The 21524-nt window shown below is 49.7% G+C and overlaps 1 protein-coding gene across 1 annotated transcript in view; it reads right to left on the bottom strand.

The window, feature by feature from the left end:
- Nucleotides 1-5573: 5573 nt before the first annotated feature.
- NACC2 (NACC family member 2) overlaps nt 5574-21524 on the bottom strand; it is a 53610-nt gene continuing 37659 nt past the window's right edge. The window contains exons 3-6 of the mRNA XM_058853654.1: nt 13318-13485; nt 10651-10756; nt 10288-10385; nt 5574-8965 (exon numbers count right to left, since the gene is read on the bottom strand). Coding sequence (XP_058709637.1) covers nt 8466-8965; nt 10288-10385; nt 10651-10756; nt 13318-13485 — 872 coding nt within the window. The 3' untranslated portion in view covers nt 5574-8465. The remainder of the gene's footprint in view (nt 8966-10287; nt 10386-10650; nt 10757-13317; nt 13486-21524) is intronic.

Genomic DNA, 21524 nt, shown 5'->3' on the forward strand with positions numbered 1-21524 from the left:
GGGAGGGAGGGACACTGCTGTCCTCCCCCAGCCAGGCCCCAGTGCCACCCCAATGGGAGCAGTGACACCCAGAATGGTTCCAGGGCTTTGTCCAGAGCAGCATCACCCCTGGGTAAATTCAATCACCCCTCTGAGGGCACCTGCAGCCACATAAACACATTTACAGCCCTTAGGCTGTGCCCAGCTCCTGCAGCCCCATGGCCACACCTCACTTTGGGGCACAGGAACGGGCTCGTCCCCTGCAGGGGATCCCGGTGGCACAGGGGTCCCTGGGGACACGGGACAGCTCTGCCTGGCACTGTCCCAGCACAAGGAGAGGGAATCCAGCCCTGCTCCCACCTGGGAAGTGATCACAGCTCAGTCATTGCCAGGCCCATAAAAACATTTAAGATCCTTTGGTGCCACTGATTGATTGATTGATGGATTATTATTATTATTATTATTGTTATTATTCTGAGCCACAATGTGCTGCTCATAGACTGCGGGTAATTTACTTTTCTAATCAAATTGATTTCCATTCAAATGAATTCTCTTGTCCATCTCCATTCCAGTAATGTTATTTTAAGTGTGAGCTCTGTCTTGGTACAAATGTCTAATCAAATGGGGAGATGCAGAGGGCAGCCTGGTGCGTCCTGGTGAATCACTCACAAGTGAAATTAGAGATGCTTTTAGGTGCAGTAATTTATGTGTTGTAACTCCTGGTGAGGGCTGGTGAGTGAGATTACATTGGATTTATCTGCCTTGCTTTGTGGCCTGGCATTTCTGCCTTTTTTTTCCTCCCCTTTTTGTCCTGTCCCAGAATTGGACTGATCTAATTCCTCTCCCAGAGCCCCAGAGGGATGAGGTTTGGTCCCACAGGCAAGGACAGACCCCCCCATGAGGGATCTGGGTACCAAAACCCCAACCCTGCCTCATCCCAGCCCCAGCACAGACAGCCAAAAATCAAGTTCCTGGCTGACCTGAGCAGCCCCTCGTTACCCCCACGCCGGTGGCAGCTTTCCTGTCCTCGTGTCTGAATTGTCACCCTGCCACTGCTGTCACCACCCCAGGGACGTGGCCACCACTCCAACCCATCCCTGGACCGTGGAATCCTCATTCCCATCATTATCACCCTTAAGCTACCCTACAATAACACCCCAAAGTTCCCCTGCAGCCCTGCCCGGAGCTGATGGATGTGCCGATGGCTCTGTGAATCCTCCGGAGCAGCCCTGGAGCACGGCAGACACGGCAGGAATGATGCAGTTCCTGCTCCTCAGCCTTTATTTGTATTTTGAGTCCTGCACGATCCATCTGAGCCGTCGCCGGCGCTGGAGTGCCGCTGCACAGTCGATTATGGAAGGGCTCGGTGCAATGGATGAATATAAATAAGAGCAGCCCTGGAGCGCTCCGGAGCCGCCGGAGGGGCTGGGATTTATGGCAGCTGCTCCAGGGCCTGGCCGGCATCAATCCCTCACTGCCCTCCCATGGATGGGGCAGGAGGGGAGCGGCAGAACCCCCAGAAACCCGGGGCTCACACCTCGGGAAAGGGGGATGAGTGGGATGGAGCCAGCCCGGCGTGGGGCTCGGCTCTTATTCCCTCTGCAGCATCCCCGGCTGCAGGGACAGGAACAAAATCTCCTGCAGTGGCCAAGGACTGCACCGACCAACCCCTGCAATGGCCAACACCTGCTGTGACCAACCCCTGCAGTGACCAATTCCTGCACTGACCATCTCCTGCACTGACCATCTCCTGCAGTGACCAACACCTGCACTGACCAACCCCTGCAGTGACCAACTCCTGCAGTGACCAATTCCTGCACTGACCATCTCCTGCAGTGACCAACCCCTGCAGTGGCCAACACCTGCTGTGACCAACTCCTGCACTGACCAACCCCTGCAATGGCCAGTTCCTGCAATGGCCAGTTCCTGCAATGGCCAGCTGCTGAAATGACCAGCTCCTGCAGTAGTCAACTCCTGCAATGGCCAGTGCCACTTGCAATGACCATCCCCTGCACTGGCCTGCAATGTCCAACATTCTGCAATGGCCACCTGCAATGGTCAGCAACTTCTGCAATGGCCAACACCCTCTGCAGTGACCGACCCCTGCAGTGCCCAGAGTCTTCTGTCTCTGGGCTGGTGATCCCTGATCCCAATGTCCCTTCGGATTTGTCCCTGGAGGCCCGCAGCGGGCACAGCCTGCAGCTGTAACACCCAGCTGTGCAGGTGGCAATGAAGAGCCAGGAGGTTCAGAGAGTTTGAGCAGGTGCAGTGCTCCAACATCCCTCTCTCTGGAGCGGGTCCCAAGGAAATGAAGACAGGTTGAGTCCCAAGAATACACCAATAACCAGTCCCTTGGAATGCCCTGGGGAAGAGCACAGTCATCGCCTCTCTCAGCCCCCTCCCTCCCATTTTGGCACTGCCAAAATCACGACCCCACCCCAGACAGGGTGGGAGCCGCCAGTTTTATAACAATAGCAATAAAAATAACAACATTAACGCAAAGAAAAACCCCTTTCCACCCCTCACTCCTGCTCCAGCAGCTCCCCTCGCGTCGCTGCCGCAATCCCGGGGCCCGGCCGGCGTGAGCCAACCCCCCCTGCGCATTTTCCCTCAGCACATTTCTACAGCAACGTCGTTTACTTGGTTAAATAACTCATTTATCTTTTTATACTCTCTGCAGATCATAATACACCCACTCTGACAATACCGCACACCAAAGACCTAATTTTAGCGCTGGTGTTTAGAAGTAATCAGTTTGAAATATTGGAGCGGGCGTACGATGGGCTTGGGCTTGGGGTTGGGTTTTTTTTTTCCCCCCCTGAAATACTGACGTTTGCAAGAAAGCTGCTCATAAGGAAAATTCTGATTATAACAACTCATTTAGAATAAATCAGTTTGAAATGGTTTATATAACGCGGCGGAATGCGCCGTACGCGAAGCATCCAAGTTTCTGTGTTTTTCCTTTGCAGTGAGATGAGATTAAATGAAACCCCAAATGCAAGTGGTTTTGGGTACTTCTATTTTGCTAAACTGAGGAAATGCAGCTCCTCAGCAATTTTATGGCCAATTGGGTTGGGGGAAAAAAAATAGTCGGGCAAAAATTAAAGAGAATTACCAGGCTGACAGCCAACACCCCCAGACCTCGCTGGGACCCTGCTCCAGCTCAGCCTCTCTGGCTTTGAAACCTTTTCCTCCTCCTCATCCTAAAAACAACAACAACCCCACACCAGCTCCATCCTGGGCAGAGCCAGTCCTGGGATGCTGCTTGGAGCTGCCGGTGCTCTGGAGCATCTCCGCTCTTGGTGCCCAGGTACCTCCCCTGGAGCATCCTCGCTCTGCCCACGCTGCCAGAGACCCTCTGAGACCCGGCAAAGCCGTCACACGCGTCCCTGGGAGGGTGGCAGGAGCCCTCCTGCCCCTTCTCGGAGCCTGGGTAAGGATTTTCTGTGATGAAGAGGAGGGAAGCTCCCAGCAGAGCAGGGGAGAGGAGGATTTCAGCTGCTGCTGCATCCTCCGGTCTCAGCCCCAGTCTCTGGCAAAGCCTCAGACTAATTTGGGAGAGCTGCAAATTCCATTTTAAATAATGATAATAATAACAACAACTATTAGTTTGTATAAGTAGTAAGTGTGGAGGGAGGGTGTGATATGGACAGGAAAAAAAACCAAAAGGTGCCCAAACCACATCAGGTGAGGTGGGGAGAGAGCCCAGGGCAGTGCAGGGAACTCCAAAACCCCAGAATTTGGGCAAAACCCTTCATTTGGCCAAATGTGGGGGTTGTTTCATACCTTGAAGTGGAGCCTGAGCCATCAGAGCCCCTTCAGCATTTATTAACAACCCCCTGCTTAACACTACCCACCACCCAGAAAGACAGAAAACAGAGCAAAGGAAACCTTTTAATTGTAATTTACTTTATTATTTTGTAAATGTGAATTTTACAAAGCGTTTTACAATTAATGATCACGTTGGGTTGGGTGGTTTTTTTTGTTTTTTTGTTGCTTTTTTTTTTTAAATGGATTTTTTTTTTTCATCATATGAAAACAGCTACGAGCACAGTTCCAGCTCGGGGTAGGGGAGGGGGTCTTCATCTTTTCTCTCTTTTTTTTTTTAGTTACTGATATATCGTGTCAGCCATGGCTACAAAATAACAGTCTGAACTATACAGAGTAAGAGCACATAAATACTAGTGAATAATGCACGATAAAAAATAAAATAAAACAAAACAAAATAAAATAAAATAATAAAAAAAAAAAGAAGCTAGCATCGTTCGTGGCTGAGACAGTTGAGGAACATAATTCAGTGGTACTGTGAGATTTCCTTACAGCACAGAAAGTATTTTTAACAGTCATGAATTACAGTACTACTTAATACCCTATGAAGACGCTTTAAAAACAACCTTGTACTTTAAGTCCTTTTTTTTTTTTCCCCAAACATTCTGTCCAAAGGATTAATGTTCTATTTGAATCAAGTGCCATCCAAATGTTCAAGTCAAAAATATTTATACATTTATACTCAGTTGTTTTTATTATTTATTAATTATTTTATTTATTTATTTTTCTTTATTCTTGTCTGCTAAAAATAGTATTGCAAGTTTTGGCTTTTTTTTTTTGTTTTTTTTCAACCTTGACATAAAAATCACGATTTTTATTTTTTTTTTTTTAATTTTTTTTTTTTTTTAATTTTTCGTGTGTGTGCAAAACGCTTTTTAACAGTGGAAGAAACTCGAGGAGGAGCGGAGGGGTTTTCCAATGTGAGTGTGTCCCACTCGTCCCCTGGCTCGCTCCCAGCACGGTTTGGAGAGCAGGAACACTTGGAACAGCAGTTGAATCCCGGGATGGCTGCGGGGGGCAGGAGGGGACAGCTGGGGACACTCTGGGGACACCCCGGGGCTCAGCCCGGCTTCCCACGGCTCCTTCTCCATCCTCAGCGAGCCTTTCCCAGCCCTTTTCCAGCGGGATCCGAGCACAGCCCGGGGCAGGGGCCGGGGCCATCCCTCGGTGCCCCCGCGGGGCTCTCCCCGCTCCCACCGGGGGCAGCTCCAGTGTCGGGATCGCTCCCGGAGCATCCTCCGGGAACCTCCAGAGGGAAACCCGGGCAGCCCCGGGAAGGGTCGGGAATGTCCCCGTGGGACAGCGCGGGTGGCGGAGGGTCATGCAGCCCCTCGGCAAAGCGGTGTTAATTAATTAGCGCTAACGAGGAGGAGGAGGAGAGGAGCTGGTCCTACGCTGCTGGGGAACTCGGCTGCTTTTACACTCTGCGCTCGTTAAAGGTGCTTGGTACAACTTTAGATATAGAATATACAGGTAATATTGCTAATAGTCAAGCATAAGAATAAAGGTGCAGACATACCATAAATACTGATGCTCTGATTTTACACTGTCAGACCTAGATGAATGCAGTTTCCTATTCACATTATAAAGCAGCCCCAAAATTCTAGAATTTAAAATAGTGTCGTAAACAAAGAGGAGGAAGGAGTCGGTTATGATCTGATCTTCTTAATCTGTTTTCCTTGGAAAAAAAATGATCAAAAAATTCTAAGGCACTCAGGAAAGCCGCATACAATCGATGGACTGCTCTGTTCTCACCTTACATTCAGTTTTAAGGGGTTATTTTTTTTTTTTTTTGCTTTTTTTTGTTGTTTTCTTTTTTTCTCGGAAGAATACAATCATTACCATATAACATTTTCAAACATATCATTAATCCTCCACACACAGGAAACATTAGTGCAAAATGCTTGCCCTCATCTACCAGATAAGGAAAAACCCAACGCCCTTCACATTTTAGAAGTTTGCCTTCCTAATAACAATAATAATAATTAACAAAACAAACCCAAATCAGGAAGAAAAAAAAAAAAAAATGGAAAGGAAAAAAAAAAAAAAAAGAAAGAAAAAAACCCCAAAATATACAGGAAGTTGTGCTAGGTATAAAAATATATATTTTCACTGTGCAACTTGACTCTCTCCAGACTCTCTGTCCTAAGCCATTCAAGTACTTTGCTGCTGCCCCCCCGGTGGCCCCGCCGGCTGTCTGGGAACAGGTTTGGTCCAGAATTAATCCCTCAGCCAAGTGCAGCCCCCGGCTGGGGGGCTCAGCCTGCTCCCCACCCCCAGCAAGTGCCAAAAAGGAGGAGGGAGAATCCTCTGCAATATCTTTTCTCTCTATATTTATATTTATATATATGCACACAGACACACACACAAGGGACGACTTTTGATCTCCGGCACCCGGAGCCGCTCCCAGCTTGCCTCAAACTTTTGGCAAACCCAAAGATTTGGGGATCAGGAGGGTCCTCAGCCAAACCTGAGCCCCACCAAGCTGGCTGAGCTGCCCTCCAGCAGGGGACAGGGACACCCCAGGGCTGAGGAACTGCTCGGTGTCCCCAGGGATGGCTCCCCCAGAGCTCAGCCCGTGGTCCCCGGGTTTGTTTAGTGGGTAAAGTGCAAATAGAGCCGTGCCCATTCCCACTTCTCCGAAGCATCCCAAACCTCTGCACCTGCACCAGCCCCCAAAACCTGGTCTGGGGTGTCACAGTCTCCCCCAAAAAGCTGTGCCAAAACCCGACGTGGGGCAGGATCCCCCCATCACTGATTTGTTGTGTCAGGAGCAGTGGCACAGGCTGGGCAGCCTCGTTATTTACGATGCAAAAAACTGCTTCAAGTATCAAAGAAAACAAAACAAATGGCCAAAAGTTGGGTTATCCTCTCCCCGCTCCCCCTTTCCCAATGGAAATACAAAGAAGGAAGAAAACCCTGAGCAAAGCGCTGTCTGGATTAGGGAATCGAAGCAGGAAAGAAAAGAGGAGCACAGCCACAGCAGCCAAAAAGTGACTCTTTGTGCACCTTGTTCCTAGTCCCAAACGTGTTAAAGAACAAGCTGCAAGTGTCATTAAAGCAGGTCGTTAAGTCACAGTAAAAATAATCATCACTGAAAAAGGAAAAAAAAGGAAAAAAGGCAGACTTGGCTTTCACATCACTGTCCCCATCCCTTGGGGTCAGCCCAGCAGTGCCACCCCCCTGGGACCCCCAGCCTGGCCCCAGCACTCCGGGGGAAGCTGCAGCACCCCGGCTCTGCGGGACACATCCCGGGCACTTTGGGGTCTGGAAAGACGAGGGACAGAGCAGGTACCTGCTGCCCATCAGGCTCCAGGGACACCCACAGTCCCATCCCGAGGCCACCAAAGCCACCACAGCCTGGGGACATCAGCCTGCAACAACAAAAATAAAGACAAATAATTCCACATTGGGTTTTCCCCAGAAGGGGCTGCGGGAGGGTGAGCAGGAGGCAACGCGCTTCCTCCTCCCCAAAACCTCCTCACAGAAGGGCACAAAGCTCGTTTTTTCTTTTAATTTTTGCATCCAATACACTCCAAATTATTAAAAAGCGGGAGCCTGGATGGCCTGGGGAGGAGGAGGGGGCAGAGGGTGAGCTCTGCATGCACCGAGCTCTGCCTCCGGTGCAGATCTGCCAGGAGCCAACACCAAGAGCTCCCGACTCCGTGCCCTTTGGAGCCAGAAGAACGGTGCTCTCCATGCTCAGATTCCTCCCCAGATCCCTCCACAGCCTGAGGGGGGCTCCTCCCCTCCCAGGAGGTTCACCCAAGGAAGGGCACAGAGGGGTGACACAGCCCGGCTGCCCAGGAGCGGGGACGTGAAGGTGCAAACACGGAGAAGGGAAAGAAAAGGAATCGCTGGGAGGGACGAAGGGAGGGAGGGAGAGAGAGAAACCAAACCCAAACCCAGCCTGGCAAAAACCAGACCACAGCCACAACGGTGGCCAGGCTCTCCACCTGCATCCCACACAGCCCTCCCGACACGCGCCAGCCCGAACTCCCGCGGAATCCAGGGAAAACTCCCCGGGACAACAACGGCCAGGGCTCCCCCTGACTCCAGAGGGGTCTGGTCACCATCACTGTCACCATTTCCCCCAGCCCATCCCACTTGGCTCCAGCCCTTCCCGAGACAAACACGGCCAGTCACAGCACCTGCACCCGAACACACCTCGCTTTCCTGGTCAGTGACAAAACTCTCCTTAGAGGACAAGGTTAACCATGGCTTTACTTCTGAGCTGAGTGATGGATGGGGTGATGACGGGGTGGTGGTGGGTGGGGGGTGGCTAGCTTTTCTCCTCCCCTTCTTAAAACAAACAAACAAACAAACAAACAACAAAAACCCAAAAAAAAAAAAAAAAGGAAAAGAAAGGAAAAAAAAAAAAGCTACAATCTTATAGACTAACCTCAGGAATATCAAAAAAGGAGCCCAATATTTTTTTAAGTAGGTCGCCACAGACCTAGTCGTTTACAGTATAACGAATGCGATTATTTCCTTCATAAATTTTAAATACAAGCAGAATAAAAATCACATTTTTTTCAGGCAACAGTAGCAGTTCAGTAGGTAAGTGGCTTGATCACATTTTTTGTTTTGTATTAGTAATGCATGCAAGCAGCTTTAGTATTACAGATCCCTTATAGGTCATGAAATGTTTGCTCTCTTTATAAAGTCCCTCCATAAGTACCATCTTGTCTTCTCACGGGGGTTTCGGGCCGGCTGGAGGAGCCCGAACCTTGTTCAAAAGGTTGCGGAGTGCTTTGGGTTTCCGATGCCATGGCATCTGTGGCAGCTGCCTCCTGGATCACGGAGCCGGCGCCTTCGGCATCCTCGCTCTGCTCGAAGGACTGGTTGGATCCATTGCTCAGCTCTACATTCACTGTGTTAGTTCTCAAGGCTACTATAGTCCCCGAGTCGCTCCTCCTCTCTGCATAGATGCGCTGCTCGAAGACCTGAGCAGTGTTGGGCTGGAAGTCGGGCTCCAGGGGGACAGTGTTTGTGGAGGAGCCCATGACGGTGCGGTACATCTCCATCCCCTCGGGCAGCATGGATTTGATCTTGGGCAGCCAGCGCTTGCGGACGCGCCGCGCGTTGGTGCACATGTCGGCCGCGATCACGTTCATCTCGCTCTCCTTAAAGCTCGGGGCAAAATTCTGACAATACACTGCAAAGACAGGGAGACAGAGCTCAGGCTTCAGGGTGAGTGGCACAAAGGTGATCCCAGACTCGCGGGTGGGAGCGGAGCTTCACCTGTGGACCTGAGCTCTCACACGGTGAGACCCCTGTGCTGGGGACATGACCAGGAAGGGATAAAAGCAGAAGGTGTGAACACCCCAGCTGGCAGAGGGAGGGGGATGGAGAAGGGGATGGCTCCGTGGGGAGCCCCAGAACCGGCACCCACACCCCCAGCACGTGGGGATGGCCAAACCAGAGGCGAAGGAAGATCCCACAAAGTCCCCAGCAGCAGCTCCACGAATGGCTCCAAAGCCCCAGCGCTGCAGGAAATGTCAGAGCTGAGGGGCTGCCCAAGGGATTGTCCTCTGCCTGTCCCTCTCCTCATCCTCTGCTGGCACACGCCCTGGCACCCAGCAGGAGCCCTCAGTCCCTCGTGTCCTGCTCCTCTGCGGGAGCCAAGCGCCTGACGTTACGGAGCAGCATCCAAGGAACTGCCACGGTGAATAATCATCAGCTAAAGCTCGTGCACAGGGAGAAATCCGGGCAGTAGGAACACATCCCATATCCTGCACACAACAACAACAACGCCCTTCCAGCCCCACTCAGGAGGGAACACGGCTGGGAAGGACAGAGCTGGGACTCTCCAGGAAAAAACTGCTACCAGGGAGCTGACCCCCCCTGTTCACCCACATTACTGAACATTCTGCCCTCTTATCCCTTTTCCCCAGATCTCCAGGGCAGCTGGAAGAGCTGGACTCAACAATTAGGGAAGGGAAAGATTTCTCTTCCAAATCTTAAAAACTAAATGAAAAAAAAAGCTTAGAGTTTTGTTTTTCAGCAGAGTAATAGTTACACAAAGATTTACTCTCCACAATTCAGCCAGGGTGAGCTCTTTTTATAAAGAATGATATATAAATATAAATATAAATATAAATATAAATATAAATATAAATATAAATATAAATATAAATATAAATATAAATATAAATATAAATATAAATATAAATGTCACTTTATAAAGTGATTTCCACTGCATATGAAGCCCATGGCAAACAGATTTTCTGTACCCCTCAAGGTTTTCTCCAGCCCTCAGGTCCTCCCTCTTCAGCACCTCCTGTCCCAAAGCACTCCAGGTATCCACAGGTGACTGCAGGGGAAGTGGCTGATGGAGAGGAAATCCCACCCACAGCTTCTCTGGGCAATCAAAAAATGATGCAAACTAAAAAATAAATTGATTTTCCCACAGCCTAATTCCACATTCTCACAAACAGAGTGGCTGTTCCCCCCAGCAGCAGAACATCCCTCTCTTACATTTGACTGCATTAAGGACCCTGCTGTCCAAGGGCTTCCTGCTGGGATCGCTCGTGGAGGACCGGATTCCAGTTCCGCAGCTGTTGGCGAGGGTGTTCCTGTGGGGAAGGCAAAGGGAGATCCTTGGAGAGGGGATCAGGGGACAGACACTGCCCTGCCCTCCTCCCCTCAGCCTCTGCTGGAGGGATCAGCACGGTTTGAAGGCGAGGAGTGGCAAAGGTGATGGAAATGGAATAAGGAAACGCACAGAGCCGGGCGCAGAGGATGGAGCGCTGGTGACACAGGGTTAAACCCCGGGAGATGAGGGCAGAGGAAGGGGAGGAATCCCTTGGGAGAGCACGAGGAGCACGGGACGGCACGTACCGATCGAAGAAGGTGGCCAGGAGACGCCTCAGCAGGACCTTGTGTTTGACACCGGCACATAAATGGCAATTCATCAGCTGCCCCCGGGTGATGTAAACGCCTGAGCCTGCCAGGGTGGACAGGGACAATCCAAAATTAACCCCTGACACAGCCACACCGCCACCCCTGAGCCACCAACAGCTCCTCCTCGCTGCTGGGAACCTGTTCTTCACCTGCTGCAACAAGCACAGAGGGATTTCTGGAAAATCCTGACAAATCCTTGGGGCCTTGGCAAGTCCCAGGCAATAACAACTCCTAATTTTATCTGTACAGACAGGAAGTCTATGGGAATCAAATGAAAGGACTCTTATTTTCTCACCAATGCACACAGTGCAAGGCTTACACTGTGATTTTAGATGTACAGACCAGATTATTTATTCTTTCTGAAGCGAGAAAACCCCCATCCATTTGGCCTTTTCTTTTTTTCCAGTGCAAGACTGTAGAACACAGAGCTGGAAATGAAAGGAAAAACCCATCCAGCACAGAAAGAAGTACTTGGTTACAGATCTAACTGCTTCCAAAACCCCAGCCCACCACCTCTTGATACCTCTGGTGAGCAGGGAATTTTCCTTCTAATGCACAGGAACTGCTGCCTTTCAACATTCTGCCTTTAAGGATGTTTTCTGGAAGAAAAAGCAGCTGGACACATTCAGAGGTCTGGCAGCACTTTACAGCAGGTTTTATATCAAACCTTTTTACTCTGCTCACACACCAAACCGCTCCTGCCTCGGCATTGCTTCCAGGGAGAGGTTATCCCATTTTTCAAGCATTCTGTTACATGAGAGGGTTTTGATATTTGCTTTTAATTAAGATTAAATAATGGGTCATAGCTGGATCCAGAACACACTCTGTTCTCAAGATATAAAAACATCTGCTGGAGAAGTAATATCTCCTCCTGGATTTCCAGGGAAGATGATTGTCCCTGACCTTCTGGATGGAGCTGGAGCTCAGGGCAGCCCCTGAGCCTGACCCTCTGCACCTCCCCTGGCACCAGAGGCACCCCAGGCCCCTCATCCTGCCCCAGGATCCAGCATCACCCTGGATCTCTGAGCCTCATCTCACCAGCAATTTTCCTTGTATTCTCTTCCATCTAATGAGGTTTTTTTTGGTTTTTTTTTTGAGTAACAGCCCTCCCTCAGACATGCTGTGGTGACTGCAGGCCTTGTTAAAGACCCTTTTTCAGAGAGGGCTGCTCAAATTTGCTGAATCAATTGTGGCATGAAAAACCAGAAACAAAAGGAAAACACTCCCACTTGGAGAGTTGAGAAAAACTTTCATGGCAGGATCAAACCCCCCCTCCAGGTCTGAGACAGGAACTAGGGGGGTTTATTTTGTGTTTTAAGAGATAAAGCATCAGAGAGAACCCCAGCCACCACCGAGGGGAACTTCACTTTAATAAATGAAAAATAACCAGGCAGCCACTATCAGTTAGTGATATTAATCTACTTTTTTTTTTTCCAGATTGAAAAATGTAAATCAAGCAGAGTTGCCTCAAGCCAATTTACAGCTCTCACTGTGAAAATAACCTGCACCACTCGATGGTTTTAAGAAGTCTCACATTAAATGGGAATGGGTACAAAGTGAATATTCCAGATACAAAATAAATACTTGTGGTGCTACGCTGTGCTTTGCCTTCCATCAAAGTCCCATCCTCCATCAGCTGAAAACCTTTGTGGGTAACCCCTGAAATCCTGACTCCTTCTACAGACTGGAAATGAAATCATGCTACTCACCAAGAGAGAAATGACTGGAAGGGAAGAAGAGCTGATCTGGATGGGCTGTGCTGCCACATGCCCATGGACCAAGGGCTTTGCAGGAATTAATTAAACCTCCCCACCTGGGGCAGGGATGTCCTGCCCTGTCATCCCCTCACAGCTACATCCAAAGGAAAAAAACACAGCCAGACCACTGCAAAGTAAAGCTGGGGGGACTTTTAAAAGCAGAATATGATTATTTCCACTGGAATTTGACCTGGTCACTGCAGTTAAACACTTCCTGTGCAGTGCTGGGGGTGCCTGTGCAGTGCTGGGCTGGTTTCACTCTTCATCCAACTCTACTCTGTCTAAGCAGCATCTTCCACCTCACACTGGCCAGAAATCTTTTATAGAGAAGGAGTCAATTCTCTCAGTATTGTAAATTCCCCACAAAATGAAAATAAAGACAGGATAAAGGACCAAACCAAATTCCTTCTCCTCTTGCTGTAGCATTTGACCACTGAGTAAATTTATAAAGAAACTTTTACAGGTTTTGCAAAGCTTGTTCACAAATTTGATCTCTTTTGCTTTGTAAGTCGTATAATGTGGTAATTTATGGGGGGGAGGTTGTTGGGTTTTTAGATCTGTGATTCTAAATGAAAACACACTCACTGCAGCCACACCGAGCAGGAAGAACACAAGCTGCAGAATTCAATTAAAATGCTAAATTAATTCAATTGAATAAATCCTGTTAATGACACATTTTTCTATCAGCAAATTAAAGCAAACTCGGAACTTTTCAAAAGACAATTGGTGACGAATAATCCAGAAAGACACAGCAAGGGCACACGAGATGCACGACTCCAGCAAGATGGAGAAGACAATTCCAGAAGGAAATCAGCAGCAATCCAAAGGGATTCCAAAGAAAAGTTACCTGCAACAAGCTCGAGTTTTTCTCCAGGATCTCCCTCCGAGTAGAGCTTTGGGTGGCAGCGGTAGCCGATCTGGCTGATGAGACTGGCAGGGAGAGCCACCAGATCCCGTCGGATCAGGACACAGGAGCGGTTCTCCAGCGGGATCTGCTCTGGCTTCTCTTGGGCAACTTCAAAATTAAAAGGGAAAGCTGTTAAAAAAAGCTTATCATGCTATTATCATGCTATTTTTATCATGCAGGCACAACACTGATAGAAGGTCAGGCTTTGACTTCCCCATGCAGCACTTGGAAATATTCCCCCCCCCAGACACCCAACCATGTCCAGCCATGGGGCAGGTGCCACCTGAGAGCTTGGAAAAATCCCCTGGTCCCCCCCTCCATGGCAGTCTCAGGTTCTGCAAGAGGGATTCTTAGAATCTAATTATGCTTTAACTTCTCCTGAGTTAATCATTTGTGAAAATGGACAGCTCTGCACAGCTGGCATCGCTCTGCAAGCACAGCACACGGAGCTGCTGCCCCAAACACCCCAGAAGGGTGGCAGGAACTTCACCAGGGGGGTTCTAAACAGGCAGTAAATTGCCCCAGTTTGATGAACACCTGCAGCAGTTCCATCATTACTTCTCTTGATGGTTTTTCCTGCTGAAGTTAAAATCCAGACCCTGCAGACACCTCTGTTCTGAGAAAGGTCACAGAGCCTCTCCTGAGATGCACCACCAGCCACCTCCAGCCCACCTTCTCTTCCTCTGCCTTCTGCAGGCCAACTTTTCCTCTCAGTAACAAGAGAAGCCCCCACCAACAAGGCAAAAAGTGTTATTAAGATGTAGCTTCAAAACCAAAATACCAGATTTCCCCAAGTCGCTCTGATGCACCATCTCCAGAGCCCAGCACTGCCCAGGAGCAGCCAGTGACATGGAAAAGCTGGAAATGCTGCACAGTCCTGCCAGCACCTCCAAATCTGGGCACACAAATCTGGGTAAATTGTGGGCACACAGAGAGTTGGTTTCTAAAGCACATTTACAGTCCAAGACCATCAGATTGCTTAAAATGACAATTTCTGACAGCAATGAGGGCTGACCATGTGCATCAATTCAGGACATGGTGGGAACACTTCCAGGGCTGAACTGCAAGCCCAGCTCTACCATGATCCCCCTTTTTTCCCCAAAAACTGTTTGGTAAGGTGGCAAGTGCCACATGCAAACCCAAACCCAGCTCTGTGCTTGAATATCTGTGAACACTGAGAGAAGCAGCAACCCCAGCAAGGAGCATTTCTGAACTCAAAATGTCTCCTGCTCCAGAGGTGTCTTTTCCTGCCATTATCCCGGAGTTCTGGGGGCCACTTTTCCTCTCTGCAGATAAAATAACAAGTTTTGCAGACTTGTTGCTGCAGTAACCGAGGGCGATGGCTCGGGGACAAAGGGAGCAGTGTTCTAAGTAGGACATGCCCGCGGTGCCGTGCTGGGCTGTGGCATCCTATCGCAGGCTCCGGGAGCATCCCCACCCTCACGGCTCCCTCTGGGCCTCAGGAACGCCAGGAGGGATTCTGGAACACCAGGGGGATGTTCCTTACTTGGGGAGAGCAGCGTTTCCTTTGGGCAGAAAGGACCCAACAGCAGCAGAAGAGCTCACGGGGTGTTTTTAAACCTCTTGTGCCATCACAGCCCTGCTAGCTGTGCCATTGACATTCCCAACTGAAACATTCCCTGCATTCCCAAGCATCCAGACCCAAGATCCCGCTGGAGATGGGGGTCAACTCCCACTGAGGGAGAATCTCAAAGACCAGCTCTATTTTGAGGCTTTTAAAGAGTGGTGAGCAAAGCACATCCAATGAAATACTGATATTTTCCAGCTTACAGGAACTGGAAACAGAGGCACAGTGGGTATGGAGGAACCAGTCCTGCTCTGCTGTCATTCCCTGGATTTTTGGCTCTGGCAAGGCAGGGGCAGCTTGAGGGGAGGAAGGGACATCTCAATCAAAATTTTACTCAGAGGTAAAATTAAATACACACCCCTAGGAGCTGTGTATGTGACCTACAGAACCCCACCCCAGCACAGGGCTCTATCCAGGTTATTAAAATTGAATTTTTAATATTTCATTTTTACTTTAACCTCAAAGTACCTTTTTTACCTAAAGATTCAACTCAAAGGCACCCACAATATCCATCAGCACCCAAAAACCAGCGGAGCTGCTGAAGGGAGGCAGAATCCTGCATGGACTCTCGGATTAGAGGCCTCCAGGTGTTTTTTAAGTGATATAAAGTGCAGGTTTCCAGGGAATGTAGTTGCAATCAAATGAGACAGAATTCAGAGCAGCCTGTGACCCGATACTGCTGTGAGGAGGAAACCCCAGCCTTGAACCCTCCTCTGTTTTTCATCAAGACTCTTCCTCAAGATTGTTGTCTTTGAAGAAATTAAACACCTAGAACATCCAAGTGGAAACAGTTCCAGTGGGCAAGGACAAACCCACCTGCTCTACCACCTTCCATAGGCAAACATTCCCTAAAACCCCAAATTTGGGGGCCAAAGGGATCCTACAGTAGCACAAACGAGGCAGGGAAGAGAAAGATCAGCAGGAGCACTGCGTTCGTTCTCCCTCCACGAAGAAATCTTGAAGGATTTGGTGTCAAACCTCTTCCCTGAAAGAACAGCACCTTTTCAGGACAGGTTGGGGACAGTCCTGGCTTGAAGAAATTCTTTGATTCTGAAGACATTTCACTTTCTACACAAGAAGACACGGAGAAGTTTCTATTCCTTCCCGTGAAATCAAATACTTCATAAACCAAACTAAAATTCAGCTAAAAAGGCCAAGTGCAACTCAACCCACTGCTGGATTTTGGTTACATCTGTCCTGCTGGCTCACTGTCTATAAATCTCTTATTAAACACAGCCATGGATCATTTTGGGGGACTTTGTTTCCATTCAAGCGTTAGCACAAAACCAACGATACCAAACAAAAAGATGTTTGGGGCTTTCAGTGGCACCTCAATTGAGCAGATAGCAATCAGTTATGTAAAGGAGCAGGACACAAGAGCCACTTTGGTCCCATGTTTCCAAAGAAAGCCACTCTGTTTGGCCTTTCTGCTCCGGAGAACAGGAGAGTATTCGCTTCTAATTAATTTGTATCTTCAGAGGGCAGCAGCTCCTTCCCTTTGAATGAAAGGGCAAACAATGGGAAGTATTGTTAAATACAGTTTTGTTCCTGAGCAAGAAAGGAGCTCCCAGCCAGCAGAGAGGGGCAGGAAATCATTACAGAGGAAGCCACGAGAGCTGCCAGCCAAACACTGGAATATTTTATTTATTTGGATATATATTTTATCCCAAACTTAACTGGATGCTGCAGCTGCAACAGGTGGTGCAGAACGGGAAATACTCACTTGCCTGGATTTTTTGGCTGAAGAAACAGCCTCAAGCAAACTCACTGGTCCGTGCTCCATGGCTCCAGGCTCTGGGGCACGTGTCCACCTTTTCCCTAAAACACACTGTCCCCTCCAGAGGTCCCTTGCAGCACCTTAGTGCTGAGCCCACAATGGTTTGGTGACATTGGAATTTTTTTGTCCCCTCTGAGGTGTTTGGGGCCAGATTTGCTGGGGATGGGCTGCTCAGGTGAGTGCCTGGGAATTGCAGGGCACACACCTGACTCCAGCACTCATCTCCTCATTTCTTAATGAGCCAAACACCAGGGCTTCAAAATGAGTCATGAACCCCAATTCCCACCAGTTTGGGTCTCCAAACTGCACATGAACATCAGGGCTCTCCTGTGGGCAAGAAACAACTGTTCCTGGTTTAGGAATGACATTTGGAGATACAGAAAGATCAGAGAGATGGAGCCTCACCCGAAAATTGATGTTTACAGAGTCCCAACATGTAACCACACATCTCAAACCCTGGCTTGAGAACCCATCTCCACCTGCTCCATCACTGATACAAACACATGGATGGCTCTCCCCTGTTCCCTACACAGCCAAAAGTCTATTTTCAAACAGCAATATTTTGACAACATTTCTCTCCTATCAGCCTATTTTCCACTGGCAGTGGGATCACCCCAAAAATGCCTTCCCTCCACAGCCTCAGCATCACCAGCATCTGCTGCAGATGTAAACCTGTAGCAGAGGACACACACAAGCACCATGGGATAGATCCATCACGGAGTCCCAACGGGGAGAGTTTACATTTCCCAAATAGTACATTTATACCGATGTACTGAAACGTAGCTGTTTGATTTGTGACCTATTTATACAGGGAGGTAATCTGGAATTAGTATAGGAAAAATATTACTGGTTTATAAATACCCCTATCTTGCCTTCGCCTCAGATCTCAGCCAGGAGTGAAACATCTGCCAGCCTAAAATTAAACATCTGTGGTTCAGAGTGAGGAAAATGGGGCTGGAAGTTTAATGCCAAAAAAGGCCAGAGGCTGAGTGCCCCCGGCGTGGGGCTCAGCCTTCCCCCTGCTCAGCTCCGACCCCGCCGGGCTCGGGATGGGGCAGAGCCACTCAGCTTGGAAAAGACCCCCAAGGCCATCAAATCCAATCTGTGACCAACCCCTGCCTTGTCACAGAAAGACACACACCCTGGCTTTGCAGCAGTGTCCAGCTGTTTGAATCCCTCTGCAAGAGCCAAAGCGCTCTGCCGGATAACTGGTGCACCCCCGACCGCTTCATTTCCTAAAACTCCACGAGCTCTTTGCTGCTGAGCATCCTCCCTGTGCACAGCCTGGCCACCACAGGGACGAGGGGGACCTTGCAGGGTCGGGTCCCTGTCCCTGCAGTCCCAGCCAGCTGCTCCATCCCGCTGCAATTTCCCGGCGTCGCAGCCGTGATTTACGTCGCTGCAGCGCGTCGTGCCCGGGCTGCGCTCGGGATGCTGCACGGGCTGCATCATTTGGGATTCTGGGTTGTTCCTTGCCCTCTTTCCTTACTGTCAGGAAACAGAGGCCAGGAGAGAAAACTATTCTCTCAGCTAATTACCACAACTATTCTATAATGGCTATTTTAGATGAATTTTTAATGAAGTGTGCTCTTGTCAGTTCAGGATTTCATAACTTTCAAGTCCAGCCTTTACATTCCAGCCATTTGCTGCATAAAGATTTTCCCTTTTCCCAGCAAACCGGTGCAGCAGGAGCAGGGGAGGAGGACGGACCCTCGCACAACTTCGCTGGTGCCTGTCAAAATTAAATTAACTGCATCTGCTCAGCAGAGAGCTGACTGACAAGAACGTGGCTCGGTGCAGAAAAGCGCCGAGCATCTGCAAGTCCTGCTGAAACCCACTTCAGCTCAGGCCCACGACGCTGTAATTAACAGGGATAAAAATACTTTGCTTTTGTTTAATATTTTCTGGAGTTGTGCGTTCCTCAGATCAGATGCTGGAAACCTCATTAAGTCTCGCTCGTGTCCTCGAGGCCCACATGTTCTCCACAACCAGACCTAGTTATGGAGTGAGGAGCCATTTTACCGCAGTGCTCCCAGCCCAGCACGGCGCCGGTGACACCGCGCCCACCCAGCGCGGCCAGAGCCTGGGGGAAACTGAGGCACCTCTTCCCACCCCCCTCTGCCGTCTGCCACCCTGTCTGCCAACATCTCAGCCTGACCCTTCTGTGTTTAATTCTCATCCTGCTGTTCCTTTTGTTTCCTTTTTGTCCTGGTCCCTCACACCAGTGTCACCACTGCAGGTGGCACCAGCCTCTTCTCCCAGGTTTCCTCCAGGAGGAAACAGCCTCAAGCTGTGCCAGAGAAGGTTCAGCTTGGACATCAGGAGGAATTTCTTCATGGAGAAGGTGTTCAGGCATTGGAAAGGGCTGCCCAGGGCGGTGTTGGAGTCCCCATCCCTGGAGGTGCCCAAAGAATGACTGGACACTGCATTCAGTGCTCCTGCTGGTGTTTGGTCAAAGTCTGATCTTGGAGGCCCTTTCCAGCCCTAAGGATTCTATGATTTGGAGATGTGGCTCTGATCCAGCTTTGGAGATTTGGAATGGTTCTGACTACAAAAAGGGGTGAAGAAAATAAATTAAAAACTCCCAGCCTTGGGACAAGGCTGACCTTGGTGACCCTTCCAAGGGTGGTGGGTGATGCTGAAGGCAGGTGAAGAGCATCATCCACCAGTGTCCCACCACACCCTCACCAGCCTCAACACTTCAGATGGGGAACAAAAAAACAGAAAAAAAGAAGGAAAAAAAACCCAGCAACCTTCTCTGAAATTCAGGGCTTCATCTGCTCTGCTCCTCTTTGGCTTTGTTTTTGTTTTCACAAACTGGGCTCTTGGAAACCTTGGCAATCCCTATTTTAAAGGGCTCCCCCCTCCCCCAGGCCTTTGTGAGGCTGTCGGGATCTCCATGCCAGGAGCAGGATTAGCTGCCTTCTCTCTTCCATCTTACGGTTTCATTATTCCGCACCTTTTGAGAGGGTACACTTTATCCCGAGTAATTAAAACACAGTTAGCTCTACAAGTCCAAACCATAATGGAACAGCTTAGGTTTTACTTTTTGTAATCTCTTTTTTGCGTGCCCTCTTTTCCAGGATGCCTGATACCTATAGCTGGCTTATTTCAAACAGGAAATTCCCTCCAAAGGTGCGGGTGCGGAAGAGGAGTTTCAGCAGAAGTGTGGGATATTTAGAGCCTTACAACCTGCCTCTTCCCTGCATGGCCTCAGCATCACCACCTGCTTCTCCCTACAGAAAACAAGCAGGAAAACCTGGCTGTGGGATGCCCAGCTCTGGCACAAGGGCTGCAGCATCTCCAGTGACACCTGAGAAAGCTGCTCGGATTTTCGCTTTTCCGACTGGGAGGATTCCTGCCCGACATGGATTAGGGAGAGCCTCAGAGCTGCTGCCTGCACCATCCCGGGGCTGCTCCTGTCCTTGCCTTCTGACTTGGTTTTGTTCTGTTTCTGCAGGAACTGGCCCTGTGACAGGGATGGAAAACACAGTCCAAGGGCATAATCCCACTGCTCCGAGGAGTAATGCTGAAGGCAAACCCACATTACTCACCACAGGCTCTACGGCAGGGAAAAGCAAAATCAACCCAAAACAAGTGGGCAACAGCACAATTCCTGTTCACCCTGGCTCTAACAGCAGCCATGGAGGAGACCCTGACCTTGTCCCACCCCTGATCCCACTCCTCTCCTGCCCCATCCCAAGCACTGGGACATGAAGCAGGGCAGAGAGAGCACTCAGGCGTTAGAGGCTCATTTCCAACAACTGCTTGTCCACTTTTCCTTGCAAATATTTAAAATAGTAACTTCTCTGTGTTTCCCCCCTTTTTCATATGGCTGGTTGAAAAAAACCTTCAAAACACGGCTTATCTGCTCGCTGTCTGGCAAGGGAACGTGCCAAGAGGATGCTGAGCTCCTGTTCCTGGGATGGGATGGGATGGGATGGGATGGGATGGGATGGGATGGGATGGGATGGGATGGGATGGGATGGGATGGGATGGGATGGGATGGGAGGGGATGGGATGGGATGGGATGGGACAGTTTGTGGGGCTGAGCCCATTCTCAGTACTAAGGAAGCCTGGCTTTAGGTAACAAAAATTGTCCTATTTGCTAAATCTTGTTCCTTGGTGAAGGCTAAAATCAAATGGCTTTGAGGAAAGCTCATTAATGAACTAGAGTTAAAATATTTGCAACATTAGTGCAGCAATTCCAGGAGCCAGAGCAGGGAAGCAGCTCCAGGCGAGGGGATGCTGCGTGCGGCCGGAGCTGGCCGAAAGATCTCCCTCCCTGGGGAGCTCCTGAGGATCAAAGCTGCTGCCACAAACACCTGCAGCTCCCACAGGGAGGCTGAGCTTCCAAGTGGGATGCTGCCAGCTCCATCTGTGCGGGGTGCTGGAGCTGCTTCCACACGGGATGCACACAGGACAGCATCCAGCGGGCATCTCCCCTCTGGAACTGAGCTCCTGGATCTGCATCCCACCTGTCCTGGCTCCTCAGGAGGGTCTGAGTCCTGCCCAGGGAAAAGGGCTGTGTGTCCAAGGAAGTGGGAGGGAAAGGACCTCTCATGTCCCTGTGCTTCACCTTGGGGCTGAGCAGCAGCTCCCAGCCAACAGCACCAAAGTGAAGCCACCTCCTTTGTCTGAGGCCCATCGAGGGATTCGCATTCATCCCTTAATCCCAGATTCTGGAAGGGCAGGAGAGGGATTTTACTTAGTTCTGGGCACTGTGTTTCTAATAGGGAAATAAAAGAATATTAAGCCTTCAGACTGCTTTTCCCTTTCTGA

This window comes from Poecile atricapillus, chromosome 20 (genome assembly GCF_030490865.1).
Source record: "Poecile atricapillus isolate bPoeAtr1 chromosome 20, bPoeAtr1.hap1, whole genome shotgun sequence".
Classification (NCBI taxonomy): domain Eukaryota; kingdom Metazoa; phylum Chordata; class Aves; order Passeriformes; family Paridae; genus Poecile; species Poecile atricapillus.